Source organism: Dasypus novemcinctus, chromosome 9 (genome assembly GCF_030445035.2).
Source record: "Dasypus novemcinctus isolate mDasNov1 chromosome 9, mDasNov1.1.hap2, whole genome shotgun sequence".
Lineage (NCBI taxonomy): Eukaryota > Metazoa > Chordata > Mammalia > Cingulata > Dasypodidae > Dasypus > Dasypus novemcinctus.
Genome location: NC_080681.1, coordinates 81,488,478 through 81,503,981, shown reverse-complemented (window position 1 = coordinate 81,503,981; position 15,504 = coordinate 81,488,478). Strand labels below are relative to the sequence as shown.

General features: G+C 40.1%; 1 protein-coding gene across 1 annotated transcript in view; it reads left to right on the top strand.

The window, feature by feature from the left end:
* The first annotated feature begins 4,054 nt into the window (after positions 1–4,054).
* The window catches only part of RNF11 (ring finger protein 11), a 52,559-nt gene continuing 41,109 nt past the window's right edge, over positions 4,055–15,504 (top strand). The window contains exon 1 of the mRNA XM_004476518.5: positions 4,055–4,678. Coding sequence (XP_004476575.2) covers positions 4,556–4,678 — 123 coding nt within the window. The 5' untranslated portion in view covers positions 4,055–4,555. The remainder of the gene's footprint in view (positions 4,679–15,504) is intronic.

The following is a 15,504-nucleotide window of genomic DNA, read 5'->3' as shown; positions in this document are numbered from 1 at the left end:
AACCATGAAAGTAGAGGATGACTCTGGTTGAGTCCCTGCCCCTTGGTGGGCTGATATAAATGGACACTCACAGAAGAAGATATGGGAAGAGAGAGCTCCATAGACATGGAAGAAGAGAGACCTTGGTCATTTCAGTCCTGCCACGTGAAAGAAAGAAAAAGGCTCAGACACCTAAAGCCCTGGGAAGAGAGACAAGCCCTATGCCAGCCTACAGCTGAGATCAGAAGAAGCTGGGCCTATGGGGCCTTAAGAGGAAGAAGGAAGGAGAAACCAGGCAGAGATCACCTGCCATCTTGCTTCAACACGTGGCAACAGACTTTGATGAGAAAGAAGCCTTGAACTGGACTCTTTAGGGCCTTGTACTGTAAGCTTTACCCCCAAATAAATACCCTTTATAAAAGCCAACAGACTTCTGGTACTTTGCATCAGCACTCCTTTGGCTGACTAATACAAGCTAAGTGCCAATAGAAAGGTGTGCCAAACACTGGAGAATGACAGAAGCGGGAGAAAATAGTGACAGTGGGGAAATGGGGCCATCAGAGAGGGCTTCCCAAATAATTGACACTTATGAGTCTTAAAAGGATGAATAAAATTTGCTGAAAGGAGAAGAGAAAGGGTGAAAGAGAAAAGGGGTAAAAGAGCATGGTTTGTTTGGGAAAGAGTGAGAAGTTCATGTGGTTGGTGTAGAAGGTATGAGAAGTATGAACTGCTCAAAAATTATTTTAAGTTTTTTCTTGAGAAGGTTAGAGAAACATAGGAAGAAAGTGATTTGAGATTTCATTTTTATATAATTTTTTCCTATTGATAATTCTAAGAGTCGTGACTCCAAAGCATTCATTTCTATGTTCCCATTGCAACTCATTCCCCCCTCCCATTCCGTCAAAAATCATAGCAGTAGAATTAGAGAAATATAAGGTCATTTAGTGTTCTATATTTACATTTGGCATATAAACTGCTGTCTTTCAACATATGCACAGGTCCGGGAAATAGACTGTATGTGATAAATATTAATCATGCTTGTTTATACGGTTCTTTGCAAAGTATACATTGAGCCTGACCCTAGTACTTGATGGCATAGAGATTGAAGTTGAATAAAAGGTTATTTCACATGGTGTCAGACTCCTAAACACTGTCAGTGGCCCATTCTATTACGTGTAGTAGGCCCCTGATATCCTCTACTACGCCTTCATGAAAATTAGAAAAAGACACATCCTCTGGGTAGATACAGCCCACGCCAGGTTTCAATGGCTTGGAGAGCAGAATAAGGTCTGAATTTCAGCTGTCACTCATCTCCTGGATTGGATGCCTTTGTGAAATGTATGAACTGTGCACCTCTCTTCTCTGGCCTTGCCTGATTATTGGTATGCCATTATCAAATTCAGAACAGAGCCTAGGCACAGGCCAGAGAGGCTATTTTCCATTTGTTTCTCCCCACATCCACTGATTCTGATATTTCTGATATGATTGTGACTTACTGGTCAAACTGCTTCTCTGTGCTTATTTTTCCCTCTGAAAACTTCAAGGACTGTCCCTTCTAACCTGGAATACAGCACTCCATTTGTCAGAAGTAAGCTTGGCAAGCTTAATATTCTATCTATACCTTCACCTGATATTTTTTTAAAATCTACCATTTTGAAACAATAACTGGAAATAGAGACACACACAGAGAGAATATTACCCACAATCCTACCCCTCCCAAATAAACAACTTTCATTTTTCTACATTACTTTGGTGACCACTGTTTCTAAGTTCCTAAATTCCAATTTCTGTCAACATGTTTATGTCATTTTTTTCAATGTGGTAATGAGAAAGCATGGTTCATTTTATTTCTGTATGTTTTACTAAGTATAAGATCCAAAGAGGGAAGTGGTTGTGGCTCAACTGATAGAGCGTCCGCCTATCAAATGGAGGGTCCAAGGTTCAAAAGTCAGGGCCTCCTGACCCGTGAGGTGAGCTGGCCCATGCGCAGTGCTGCCACACCCCAGAAGTGCCGTGCCACGCATGGGTGTCCACCGCATAGGGGTGCCCATGTGCAAGGAGTGCGCCCTGTGAGGAGAGCCGCCCCAATGATAAAATGATAAAAGCACAGCCCATCCAGGAGTGGTGCCACACCCACGGAGATCTGAGGCAGCAAGATTATGCAACAACAACAAAAAAGCAACACAGTTTCTGGGTGCTGCTGACAAGAATGCAGACACAGAATAACATACAGTGAATGGGCACAGAGAGCAGACAACAGGGGGGAAGGGGAAAGAAAGAAAGAAATCTTTTTTTAAAAATTAAAAAAAAAATTCCAAAGAAATTTTTGTGTTACTGTGTAGTTGTCATCCATACATCCAACAAATATTTATACAGATCCTACAGTGTGCCAGGCTCTATTTTAGATGCTGAGGATTTGGTAGCCAACAAGACAAGGCCATTGCCCTGTGGACTTAACTCCAGTGAAGTCTTTTCAAAAAATTTACAGCAAAAGGTTTATTTTTTTTTTTATGGGATATAAGTGCATTTCAATAAAATAATGACTTTGTAGAATAGGGACTCCAAAGGTACAGTGCCCAAGCCCATATAGTCCTACCTCCAAGAATCCTTTCTGATTCCCATCCAAATGTACTAATCAATCTCCTCTGGGTCTTCTACAGCAGGGTCTAGGAGCTTGAATTTAAATTAAAAAAAAAATATTCTTATGGGGACATGTTGGTGTGGGTGTGATATATTTATTAAATAAAACACAGTAAGTGTGAACTTAGTAAGGGGTCCCTGGTTTTCATTTGACTGGCAAAGAGGTTCATGGAACAAAAAAGTTTAAGAACCCCTGCTCTAGAGGATGCTTGGGGGTGGGAGGGACACATCTATTTATTTGTATTCACAAGTGGACTCTGGGCTCCTCAGGATCAGGAACAAGCCAGATCTGGTAAATCAGTTTTTCTAGTGCTATCAGGGTGACTCTCATCTTTCTTGTTTCCTTCCTTTGCATATGTTGCTTCATGAGTTGTTTGTTCATTCAACAAAGGAGAGAGCCTACTGTACCTTAGGCAATGTGCCAATTCTCCCATGCAAGAGGGATGGATGATTCAGCTTAATCAGGGTATGACACAGAAAAGCTCAAGGGCTGTGTGAGAGCACAGAGGAGGTAGCTAAAGCAGAAGAGGCTTCCCAGGGGAAATGAAGTTGAGTCCAAGAAGGAGAAGTGGGAAAATATGGTTAGCCTGGTGGGAGAGAGAGGGTTAGGAATGGGGAAAGTGGGTTTTTGTCAGAGAAACAATATGGGCAAAGCCCCAATCAGAATTAACAGTCTTTGAGGTACCCAAAAGTACATTAGATAGCCTGGAGTTTAGGATTGGGTGGTGGGGGTGGTACACAATGCTACTAATGAGTTTGGAGAGCTAAACAACTTGGAAACCATAACTTACAATAGTATTCGAGGTTATTGATGGCTTTTAAACATGCGGATGACATGATCAGATCTGCATTTTTTTTTTTAAAGTAATTCTGTTTTGCAAATAATGGGTTGGATGAGAACAATGGTTGATGCAGGAAGAATAGCTGGGAGTCTACTGCAATAGTCTGGGCAAGAGATGATGGTGGTTTGTACTACGGTGGGGTGAATGGAAAAGAAATGGAACAATTGAGATAGACAACTGGAAGAAGAATCTCTAGCTGTGATGTTGGAGGATAAGGAAGTGATTGGAGAGGTAGGGAGGGTTCATTAATAAGCTCGGACTTTATTCTGAAGGAATAAAAGGGAAGCCATTTAACATTTATCCATTCAGATATTTGTTTATAAATAGATCACTTGGCAGTGAAGGATGGTGATAAGACAGAACAGAGCACAGGTAAGAGCTGAGACTTAGGCGGAGACGGAGCAGTGGATGAGAGGAGGGCCGGAGCCTGGAGAGAGGTTTCAGAGTCAGGTATAGAGCCAAACTGTCAGAGAGATCAAGTAGAAACTGACGCAGCCCCAGGAACAGCTGCTGACGGGTGGGGGCGGGGGACGGGTTGAGACGCGCAGTCAGAGCCTCCCAGGCCTCCCGGCGCCTAGGGCGGGATCAGGGCACGCACGGCGGGATGACGCACGGCCGAAGCCGGCCTCGTCCTGGCCGCCGCTGCCGCGCTGAGGCGGAATAGGATGAGGCCCGTGGCCCCGGCTCCGGCGTCGGCGGGGGCAGCAGCTGAGACAGCAGCTGAGGCAGCCGCGACGGCCGCGCCCCCCCCCTCCTGACCTGGATTAGGCCCAGCAGCTCCGTGGCCGCCGCCGCCCCGCGGGGGGGCGGGGTGGGGAAGTGCTTCGTCTCCCCGCCCCCCCCCCCCCATCACCGCCTTGCGGGAGGCAACCGCCGCGACCCTGTTGGAGCCCGCGGCCCAGGCTTGAGCCCCCACTGTCGGGGGCTGGCATGAGCGGCCCCTCGGCGGCGCCGGGGGGCGGGGGAGTCACCGCCGCCTGAGCCCCGGCCTGCCGCCAGACCCCACCTCGACGATCGAAGCTGACCGCGGAACGTGCGAACGACCCCGCCACTCCTTTCTTCCTCTCCTAGATCACACACCCCAGCCCCGGAAGATGGGGAACTGCCTCAAATCCCCCACCTCGGATGACATCTCCCTCCTTCATGAGTCTCAGTCTGACCGGGCTAGCTTTGGCGAGGGGACGGAGCCGGATCAGGAGCCGCCGCCGCCATATCAGGTAGGGGAGGGTGTGTGTTGGGGAGGGGGGAACGGAGGGCCGAGGCAGCCGTGGTCGAAACTGGGGGGCTTAGGGCCGTCCCTGCCCCTGGCCCTGACAAGGCCTGGGCTGGGGGAACTTGGCCCTCTTAGGGGCTGGGTCTGAGGGTTATTGCCCCCCGCTCCCAGAAAAGGGGTGGTCTTTCACCTCCCCTCGGGCACCGTGTGGAGATGGTATTCTCTGTCCTTGCGTTCCGCGATCCGAATGTGATCAGATCCCTCTGGCCAGTCTCCTAGTTCGCTTATGAAGTTTGGGAGTGCCATTATTTTCCTGCTTTTATGTCTAAATCGTGGAGTCTGAGCTGTGAGGTTTAGGAATGATTTCCTCATTGCAGCGCCAAGCTGGATCATCGGTTCTGGATAGGTAGTTGCCCCCACCCCACTCCAAACGTATTTTCTTCTTCACCTCTCCCTCCCCTCCCCCCTCCACCCCACCCCTCCCCCAGGCCCGCCTTCCCCGAGTCTCTGGTAGTTGGATCTGGTAGGTGTTCATTTCTTCCTCTCTTTGGGAGAGGATCTCCAAGTGGTGATTTTTGTCCCAGCAACCTCAGCAGTTATTTATTTATATGAATGTATGTATTATTTTTTAGCCCCTCCTCAGTATAGCTTCACCCCGTGACACACCTTTCAAAATGTGCTTACTTAATAAAACTTGGTTGTCTTGAACTTTGGAGACCTTTAAACCTGATTTGGGAAATACCTTCTCTTAGCTGTGGTTCCTTTGTATCAGATTTTCTTCTAAATAGGTCCAGCAACCAGCAGCCCCCGGTGGGTTTAACGTACTAATAATAAAAAAGAACGAAAACCTCTTGAGAAGATCGGAATATGCAGACGTTATAATGCATTGTGTGCATGTGTATATATATATATATCTTTTATCCACCTATTCCTGTACCTTTCCAATTTTAAATACCGAATAGCAATTGTTTTTCCTGAAAGACTTGGATAGTTAAGTAGCTTGTCGTTTTCAGTTTTTTCCTGAAGAGTGTCTAGTTTTTCTAACTAGGCAGTCTCCTTTGTTTCATGTGGTGACATCATTATCTAGTGTTACTCCTTTCTCATTCCTTTGTAAACCACACAAGAAAAACTTGATCACATATGCTGGTTTTCTGAATAAACCCTTCAGTGACTTTTCATATATACAGATGAAATCCATTCTTATTGTGGCATACAGAATCCTCCATGACTTACCTCACATTCTGTATTCCAGGCCTACCAAATACACAGAGTCTGGTCACATCTCTCTGCTTTTGCTTCATATACTCCTGCTTGAGCACTTCCTCTGAGGTCTGTCAGGTGAACATCGAATCCTTGTGGAGGACTCTGCTCTCGTGTCACCTTATACCTGAAGCCTTTCCTGATACTCCCCTTCCTCCAGCCTTGAAACCATCACTCCTTCTTATGTGGCCCTATACACCCTTTTACACTCTGTAAGCAGCACCTATAAGGCCTTAGTGAATATCTTTAATTAGATGTATCTCATCCTAGAGGCTTACCTTGTCCCCAGTATAAGCTGCATGTAGGTAGGGACTCTGTGTCTTCTGTGTGCTGCTGTATCCCCAGCATTTGGCACACAGTTGGTACTCACTATCTGTAGCATAAAAGAAGAATATAAACCCTTGAGAAAAAGGACTGTATCTCTAATATTTCACATAATTTCTGGCATATAAGAAGCATTTAAGTTTTGAATGAATTAATGGGTATGAATTTGGTATTTTGTGTTCTATAGTTATACATCCATTTCCCCCAAAGAATGATCACAAGTCTCTTACAAATGCAAGCCAAATCTGTCTTTCCAAATATCTTTCAATGAAGTAAGTGAATTGTTAATATTTCATTCTTTGCCCCCTATATATACTGTACAATGTGTTTATTTCAATTTCATGAACAAATTTTTTTAGAGATGTGAATTTTTATTTCAGATTCCCCTTCCGTGTTCCCTAGCCCATTTCCAAGCAAATTTAATATCTTTGACTTATTGCTCTCTTTCTCTTATAAATGTAGTTTTAAGGATAATTTCTTAGAATTGACGAGAAGTGTGTGTATTTGCCCTCACCATGAGGACTATATGATAATGTGGCTATTTTGGTATAATGAGCATTTTTTTGAAACTTGTTACTTGGGAGTTCTTGTGGTTGCCCTTTCCTGAAGTGAATGACCTGGATATTGATATGCAGGTTAGTTAGTATCAACTGGAAGGAAAAAATTACTTTAAAAGATGAGAGCATAAAAACCAGAAACTTTTGTAGGAAAAAATGCACACCCCCTGCAAAGGAAATAAGGTTTCTTAGGAGTAGTTAATTTAGATGAACTGATCCAAAGAAACACTGATCCAAAGTAAATGATTTATGATATTTTTAGTGAACCTAGTAACTTTTTTTTCCCCCTTAAGAAATAGTATATAATTAACAGAGATACAGGATTATAAGCTTTTTTTTTCCTTTTTAAAAAAGAATTACTGTTAGATGCAGTGGGATTTTTTTTTAATTTCATAAAGGGGGTAGCTGATTATAAAAGAACGCACATGGTATTTTTCTGAGTAATTAAACAATGTCCTTTGTGTTGTTTATGTTGCACAATGTACATATATGCCAAGAACTCTGTAGAGTAAACGTCTCTAAGTTCCAATTATTTACTTTTAGCAGGATCTGACAGATTTGTTTCACTGAAGTTAATTTTTTTTTTCCTGAAAATTAGGCTCTGCACTATTATGGTCAAAGTTTGTAGGATGTAGGAAGTGCCTGTTTCTCTCTTGGGTCCCTGTCTTTCACCTAATTGGTCTTCCTGCTTTTATTCTGCCTCTCGATAGACTGTTCTCAACAAAGCAGCCAGATTTGGATAAAATGGATCATGAAACTCTCATCAAAACCCTCTTGTGGATCCCTATTTTATTCATTGTAAAAAGCCATATTCCCTATAGTGTCCCATAGAACCCCCAAGCCAGTCCTTACTGGTTTCTTCTGTCGTCTCTGTACTCCTTTCTGTTCCCTAGAACTTTCCAGGACCTTTGTCCTGATTGTTTGTTCCCTGTACCTGGAGTACTCTTCCCCCAGGGTAAAAAAAAAAGTACCTTGACTGACTCCCTTTCCTCCTTCAAGTCTTTACTCAAATGTCACCCTCTTAATAAAGCCCTATTTCAAATTGCAGCCTGTCCAAATACTCTGGAATTCCCCCTTACCCTGTTTTGCTCCCCCCATAGCATTTTTCACTTTTTAACACACTATCTTTACTTATGTATGACATTTATTTCTTATTATCTGTCTCCTTCCACTAAATGGTAAGGTCCCTGAGGAAAGGGATTTCTTTCTTTTTTTAATTGGTATTTCCCAAGTAACTAGAACAGTACCTGGCACATGCAAAGCATTCAATAATTAATGGATGAATGAATTAATGGATTTATTTTAAATGAACAAATATATTGGAGGCTGATGCAGGTGAATACTTTATATAAGAACTATGCATATTCCTAGACCCATTTTTTTCTCAGTGTTACTGAATCAGTCCTAAAAATTTCAGTATTAAAAATAGGAATTTCTTTAAAATGATAAAATAAAAAAATTTTTTTAACCCTGTTTGTATTCTACCACAAAATGTTTATTTTATGAGAAAGTACTTGAATCCTTATCCTTAAAGAAATGGGAAGGATGAGGCTAGGACCGTTCTTGAATTAGAAGGTAAAAGCAAAGAATATGGTTTTGGCACACTCCTACCCAACTCTCATTCCTGAATCTTTAAAAACAATACAGAGGAAATCTCTTTTAAATGAAAGGCATGGCACTCTTAGAAGGGCAGTGGGAAGGATAAGCCAGGGGCCCAGGTGGGCAACTCAGCTTGGAAGAGGTAGATGTAGAGAGCTTCAGGTACCACTTTGTCATTCTTGCAAGTACCCTGTTTATCATATGGTAGGTAATTCCAGAATGGCAAATTGAACAAAAACAACAAAAACCTGCTTTACAGTATTTCTGTCTATATATTTACAAAATACATAAATACATACATAAATGAAGATTGGTGTATTTCAGTTTTGCATTGTTATATAGTTGGAGATTTATTCATCTTTGTGATTAATAATTTGAGATTTTAAAATCAGAAGGAAAAAATTAGTTATTGATAATATAGCAGCAGTACAAGTATAGCTCTGGTTTCGAAGTCAGATGGTACTGTGTTCAAATTCTAGCTCTGTCACTTATATGCAGAATACGAAAAAGAAAGGAGAGTTTACCAGATGGTGCTGTGTTTTGAGGAATTTCCTTTCACAAATAACAAAACATAATATTTTGGATATTTTAAATTATAAATGAATAAAGCTTTCATCAAGATGTTTTACATGTTTACAAGGCCAGGTCTATCCTATAGAACTCATTAAAAGTAACTCCTGTCCTTTAGAAATTAGAATATATTAAAATACTTAATTAAAAAAATTTTGTTCAGCATTTTGTTACCATTTAGTGGAAATTACCTCAAAGTGTATTTCACATATCTTGGTCTTATTAAACAAATTACTGAATTTTTAAAAATTCCCTTCACATGAAATTTTTCCCCCCCCTTGAAAAAGTTGAGGTGTATATCAACTCTAACTTGTTTAGTAAAGCCTTCCTGGACCATTTTTTTCCTCCTCATTCCTCCCTGCAGGTATAGTACTTGTTTGTACTATTTATCTAAAATCATATATTACCTTGTTAAGTTAGTCTCAGTGTTTTAACACTTTTTATTTCTCCATATCACAGTTTCCATGAAAAAATGAGAATGGTGTGTTAAGCTCTTAAAAATTTCTCAGTGGAGTGGAATACTATGTTAAACATTGTAGATACCTAGTGAGTATTTGATGGTTGACTCACAAATATGCCTCCTCCCTCTTATTTGACCATCATAATTGAGACCCTTATTGCCTTTCATAGCGATAACCTAATTGATGTCTCCTCTCCTACCAGATCAGATCCCTTTCTTCTCCATTAATATTTCTTTTTTTTTTTCCTCCCCCCCCCCCAGTTGTCTGCTCTCTGTGTCCATTCGCTGTGTGTTCTTCTGTGACCACTTCTATCCTTATCAGTGGCACCAGGAATCTGTGTTTCTTTTTGTTGCATCATCTTGTTGTGTCAGGTCTCCATGCGTGCTTCCATTCTTAGGTAGGCTGCACTTTTTTTTCCGCACTGGGCGGCTCTCCTTAACAGGGCGCACTCTTCTTACAGGACGCACTCCTTGCGTGCTAGGCTCCCTTAAGCAGGGGACACCCCTGAGTGGCAGGGCATTCCTTGCGTGCATCAGCACTGCACATGGACCAGCTCCACACGGGTCAAGGAGGCCCGGGGTTTGAACTGCGGACCTCCCATGTGGTAGGCGGACACCCTATCCTTTGGGCCAAGTCCGCTTCCCTAATGTTTCTTCTTGACTAACCATGTTAAGAGCTCTTTCCTAGCATTCAAAGTCATGATCTTGCCCCTTATATACTTTTCCAGCTTTGTATCCTTGTACTTCTCCCATTTAAAATCTATATTCTGGGAAGCGGACTTGGCCCAGTGGTTAGGGCGTCCGTTTTCCACATGGGAGGTCCGCGGTTCAAACCCTGGGCCTCCTTGACCCATGTGGAGCTGACCCATGCGCAGTGCTGATGCGCGCAAGGAGTGCCCTGCCACGCAGGGGTGTCCCCCACGTAGGGGATCCCCACAGGCAAGGGGTGTGCCCCATAAGGAGAGCTGCCCAGCGCGAAAGCCTGCCCAAGAATGGCGCTGCACACACGGAGAGCTGACACAACAAGATGATGCAGCAAAAAGAAACACAGATTCCCGTGCTGCTGACAACGACAACAACAGAAGCGGACAAAGAAGAACATGCAGCGAACAGACAACTGGGATGGGGGAAGGGGAGAGAAATAAATAAATAAATCTTTAAAAAATAAAATCTATATTCCAGTCACACTGAATGGTCTGTTACATTCCAGATATGCCTTCTACTTTCCTGCCTCTGTGTCTTTGATCATTCTATTCCCATTTCATAGAACATCCTTCCCTTAGTCTTTCCCATTATAAATTCTGGCATTCAAAATCCACCTGAAAAGTCATGAATCCTTTTCTGGTCTCCCTCAATATGTCATTGCTGAATCTGAATTCCTTTAGGACTCTTAGGACAATATTTATGACAGTGTCACATCTCATCTGCTAGATAATCTAAGGACAATATTTATGACAGTGTCACATCTCATCTGCTAGATAATCTAAGTCTGATATGAATTATGAGGACTGTGCTTTTCACATAGCAGGCCCTCAAATATTTGTTGAGTGAATGTGAAAATCAATTATTGCATTTTGCTGTTAGTGTAATGTTTTATGTTTGATTTCTTCTACCATCATCCCAGAATCCTTTGCTTCAGTGTTTGGCCTTTGTAATTTAAAGAGTTCTGCTGTTTTTTTCTTCCACATTGACTATTTCAGTTTTGGGTGATGAAAGTTTTGGTAATGGATAGTAGTGATGATAGTACAACATTGTAAATGTAATTAATACCTCTGAATTGTACACTTAAAAATGAACTGGCAAAAGCAAAAATCTAAGAGGAAGATTTGAGGAAAAGTTAACTTATACATAGCTATATAAGTCATGGCAGTAGTGATTGTTTCATGAAATTGAAAAAGTAAAGTGATAAGAAATAAATATTTTTTCTGGTCTGGGGGTATCTACCTGACCTATTGAGTTTGGCGTTGTGGTATGTTGTTTTTGAAGTCTTAGAATTCTGAGTTCTTTATTTTAACTGATTAATAATGTTCAAGTTGAATTTAATATGAATGCACATTGACTTATCTTTTAATTAAATAGCCAACCTGAATTATGCTCCCAGGGGCCAGGTAAGTAATAATCTTGTTACTTAGCATGTAGTCAGGAACTAAGAGATCTGAAAACATGGGAATGAAGAAGTAAAGAATGCAATCCTCCAGATATATTTGTGTCTAAAATTATTAAAATTTTCTGAAGTCTCATAAAGCTGAATGGATTTAAGGGGGGTAAGACTTTCATAACTGACCCAACTAATTAAAAATTGCTTGTAATTTTTGCTTAACAATTTAACTCATACTTATGGAAGAAAAAGAGTTTTCTGAGTAGCAGGGCTTAGGATAAAAACCAGTATACTTGATCATGATGTATAATTCTTTTAATATATTGTTGGATTTTGTTTGCCAGTATTGAGGATTTTCGCATCTGTATGCATATGGGATGTTAGAATGCAATTTTCCTTTTTTGTGGTATCTTTATCTGGCTTTGAAATGAGAGTGATGGTCTCATGGAATGAGTTAGGGAGGGTTTTCTGTTTAATTTTTTGGTAGAGTTTGAGCCAGATTGGTGATAATTCTTTTTAGAATATTTGATAAAGTTAACTTGTGAAGCTATCTCTTCTTTTTTAGTATTTTGATTACTGATTGAGTCTCTTTACTTGTTATAGGTTTGTTGAGATCTTCTATTTCTTCTTTGCTCAGTACTGGTAATTTGTGTAGTCTTGGGAATTTGCCCATTTCGCCCAGGTTATCTAATTTGTTGGCATGCAGTTGTTCACTGTATCCTCTTATACCCTTTTTATTTCTGGAAGGTCGGTAGGAATGCTCCCCTTCCCTTTCATTTCTGATTTTCTGATTTTAGTTTTTTGTAGTCTCTCTCTCCCTTTTTTTTTTTTTTTTTTTAAGGAGAAACTGGGGATTGAACCTGGGACCTCATATATGCAAAATAGGCACTCAACCACTGAGCTACACCTGCTCCCCTCACTTTTTCTTTATCTGGTTAAAGCTTTGTTGAGTTTATTGATCTTCTCTAAGAACCAACTTTTGGTTTTGTTGATTCTGTTTTTCATTCTCTCTTTATTTCCTTACTAATCTTTTATTTTCTTTCTTCTGCTTGTTTTTTGTTTGTTTCATTTGCTCTCATTTTTCTAGATCCTCAAATCAGTCACTGATTTGAGATCTTTCTTTTTTAAGGTAAGCATTTAGAGCTATAAATTTCCTTCTCAGCACTGCCTTTACTGCATCACATAAGTTGTGGTATATGTTTATTAATTGCCGTTACCTCAAGATATTTCCTAATTTCCTTTGTGATTTCTTCTTTGACCAGTTGGTTGTTTGAGTCATTGTTTAATTTTCATATATTAGTGAATTTTCCAGTATTCCTTCTGTTATTGATTTCCAGCTTCTCTCCTTTGTTATTGGAGAAGATATATAGTATGTTTTCAATATTTAAAAATTTATTGAGACTTATTTTGTGACTTAACATATGGTCTGTCCTGGAAAATATTCCATATGCTCTAGAGAAGAATGTGTATTCTGCTGCTTTTGGGTGAAGTGTTCTTTATGTGTCTGTTAGGGCTAGTTGGTTTGCAGTGTAGTTCAAGTGTTCTATTTCCTTTTTCATCTTCAGTTTAGATGTTCTAGCCATTATTGAAATTGGTATATTGAAGTCTTCTAATAGAACCATCTATTTCTCACTTCAAATCTGTCAATATTTGCTTCATGTATTTTGGGCCTCTGCCATTAGTTAGATATGTATGTCTTCTTGTTGAATAGATTCTTTGTCCTTGTGTTCTTATATAGTGACCTTATTTGTCCCTTGTAATAGTGTTCAACTTACAGTCTTATTTTATTTGATAGAGTATAGCTACATCTCTCTTTTGGTTACTATTTGCATGGTATAGTTTTTCCCATACTTTCACTTTCTATTTTGTAGTGTCTTTGAAGTTAAAATGAGTCTCTTGTAAACAGTATATAATTGGGTCATACTTTTTTATCCATTCTGCCAGTCTGTGTTTTGACTGGAGAGTTTAAACATTTAAAGTCACTATTGATAATGCAGGACTTCTGCCATTTTGCTGTTTGGTCTTTGTAAGTCTTAAACGTTTATTTTTGACCTCTCAATTCTTCTTTAATGCCTACTTTTATATTTGTGTGGTTTTTTTTGTTTTGTTTTGTACCATTTTTAGTCCCTTCTCATTTCTTTCTGTATATATTTTTCAGATTTTCTCTTTGTGGTTGTCATGGAGTTTAATTACCATACCTAAGTCTATAACAATTATTTGACTTAATATCAACCTATCAGATTAACTTCAGTAGCATACACATACACTGTTCCTATTCCCCTCTGTTCTCCCATCTTTTTATATCTTCATACATTGTCTATCTGAAGCCATATATTTATCATTACTTTTTATACATTTATATTTTTAGAACCTGTAAGTAAAATTGGAATTACATGCCAGAAAATACTAAAATAGTACTGGCATTTATAATTACCCTATGGAAAGATAAATAAATAAAATAAAAATTTTAAAAATTACCCTTTGTTTACCTTTACCAGAAGTCTTTTGTCGATTTGATCCACTGTCTAGTTTCCTTTCCTTTCAGTCTAAAGAATTCCATTTATTTATTTATTTAGTTATTTTATTATTATTTTTTAAAGATTTATTTATTTATTTATTTAATTTCCCCCCCTCCCCTGGTTGTCTGTTCTCTGTGTCTATTTGCTGTGTCTTGTTTCTTTGTCCGCTTCTGTTGTTGTCAGCGGCACGGGAAGTGTGGGCGGCGCCATTCCTGGGCAGGCTGCACTTTCTTTCGTGCTGGGTGGTTCTCCTTATGGGGCGCACTCCTTGCGCGTGGGGCTCCCCTACGTGGGGGACACCCCTGCGTGGCAGGGCACTCCTTGCGTGCATCAGCACTGCGCATGTGCCAGCTCCACACGGGTCAAGGAGGCCCGGGGTTTGAACCGTGGACCTCCCATGTGGTAGACGGACACCCTAACCATTGGGCCAAGTCCGTTTCCCATAGTTAGTTATTTTATTAACAACTTTAACTTGTTAAATAAAATAAAAATAAAAGAACAGAAAAAGGCAGCTCAACAAGTTATGGAAACATTATTCCTAAAAAGTTCTTTTTCAGGTATTTTTATCTCCTCTAATTCCATCTGCTAAATCATTTGTTTCTCTTGTGTTTAGAAAGATACACAGAGATGAACAGATTAGTTAAATGACATAGTCAAGTTCCCATTATTAAGGAAAAAAAACGAAGAGGGAAAAAATGCTTAATCACATTCATATCTCACAAAACTAAACCCCATGTTCTTTTTTTCACCTTTACAATTAATATCTTACCAACTTTGCTTTTGCTACAAAAACATTACAATGTTGTTGGTTAACTATAGTCCATAACATAAATTACATTATATTTTCCCCATTTATCACCACATTTTTAACACCCTGTGTTTATGTTTATATTAACCACAATACTCATCTATTTCCAAAATCATTGTTATACATTTCCAATATTATCCTCCTTCTGTCCTCCAACTAACGTTAATCTTCCTAGACTACTCTTGTCAGCCACAATCACATCCACAAATCAACAGTGTTTGTTACTTCATTATGTGTTACGATCAAGTCCCATCATTACCACATACTTACATTTGGCCTTATTAAACAGTCTACATATATCCAGCATCTTCTCCCCCTTTTCATCCCACGTGAAGAATTCCCTTTAGCGAAGAATTCCCTTTAGCGTTGCTTATCTAGTGTTGACAAACGCCCTCAGCTTTTGTTTATCTAAGAATGTCTTATTTTTTCTCCCTTATTTTTGAAAGACTTGCTGGATATAAAATAATTGGTTGGCGATTGTTTTCTTCTAGTACTTTAAATATTTCATTGCACTGCACTGCCTTCTTGCCCGCATCCTTTCTGATGGGAAATTAACACCTAATCTTATTGGGAGTCCCTTGTATATAACATGTTACTTTTCCCTTGCAGCTTTCAGAACTCTCTCCTTGTCCTCT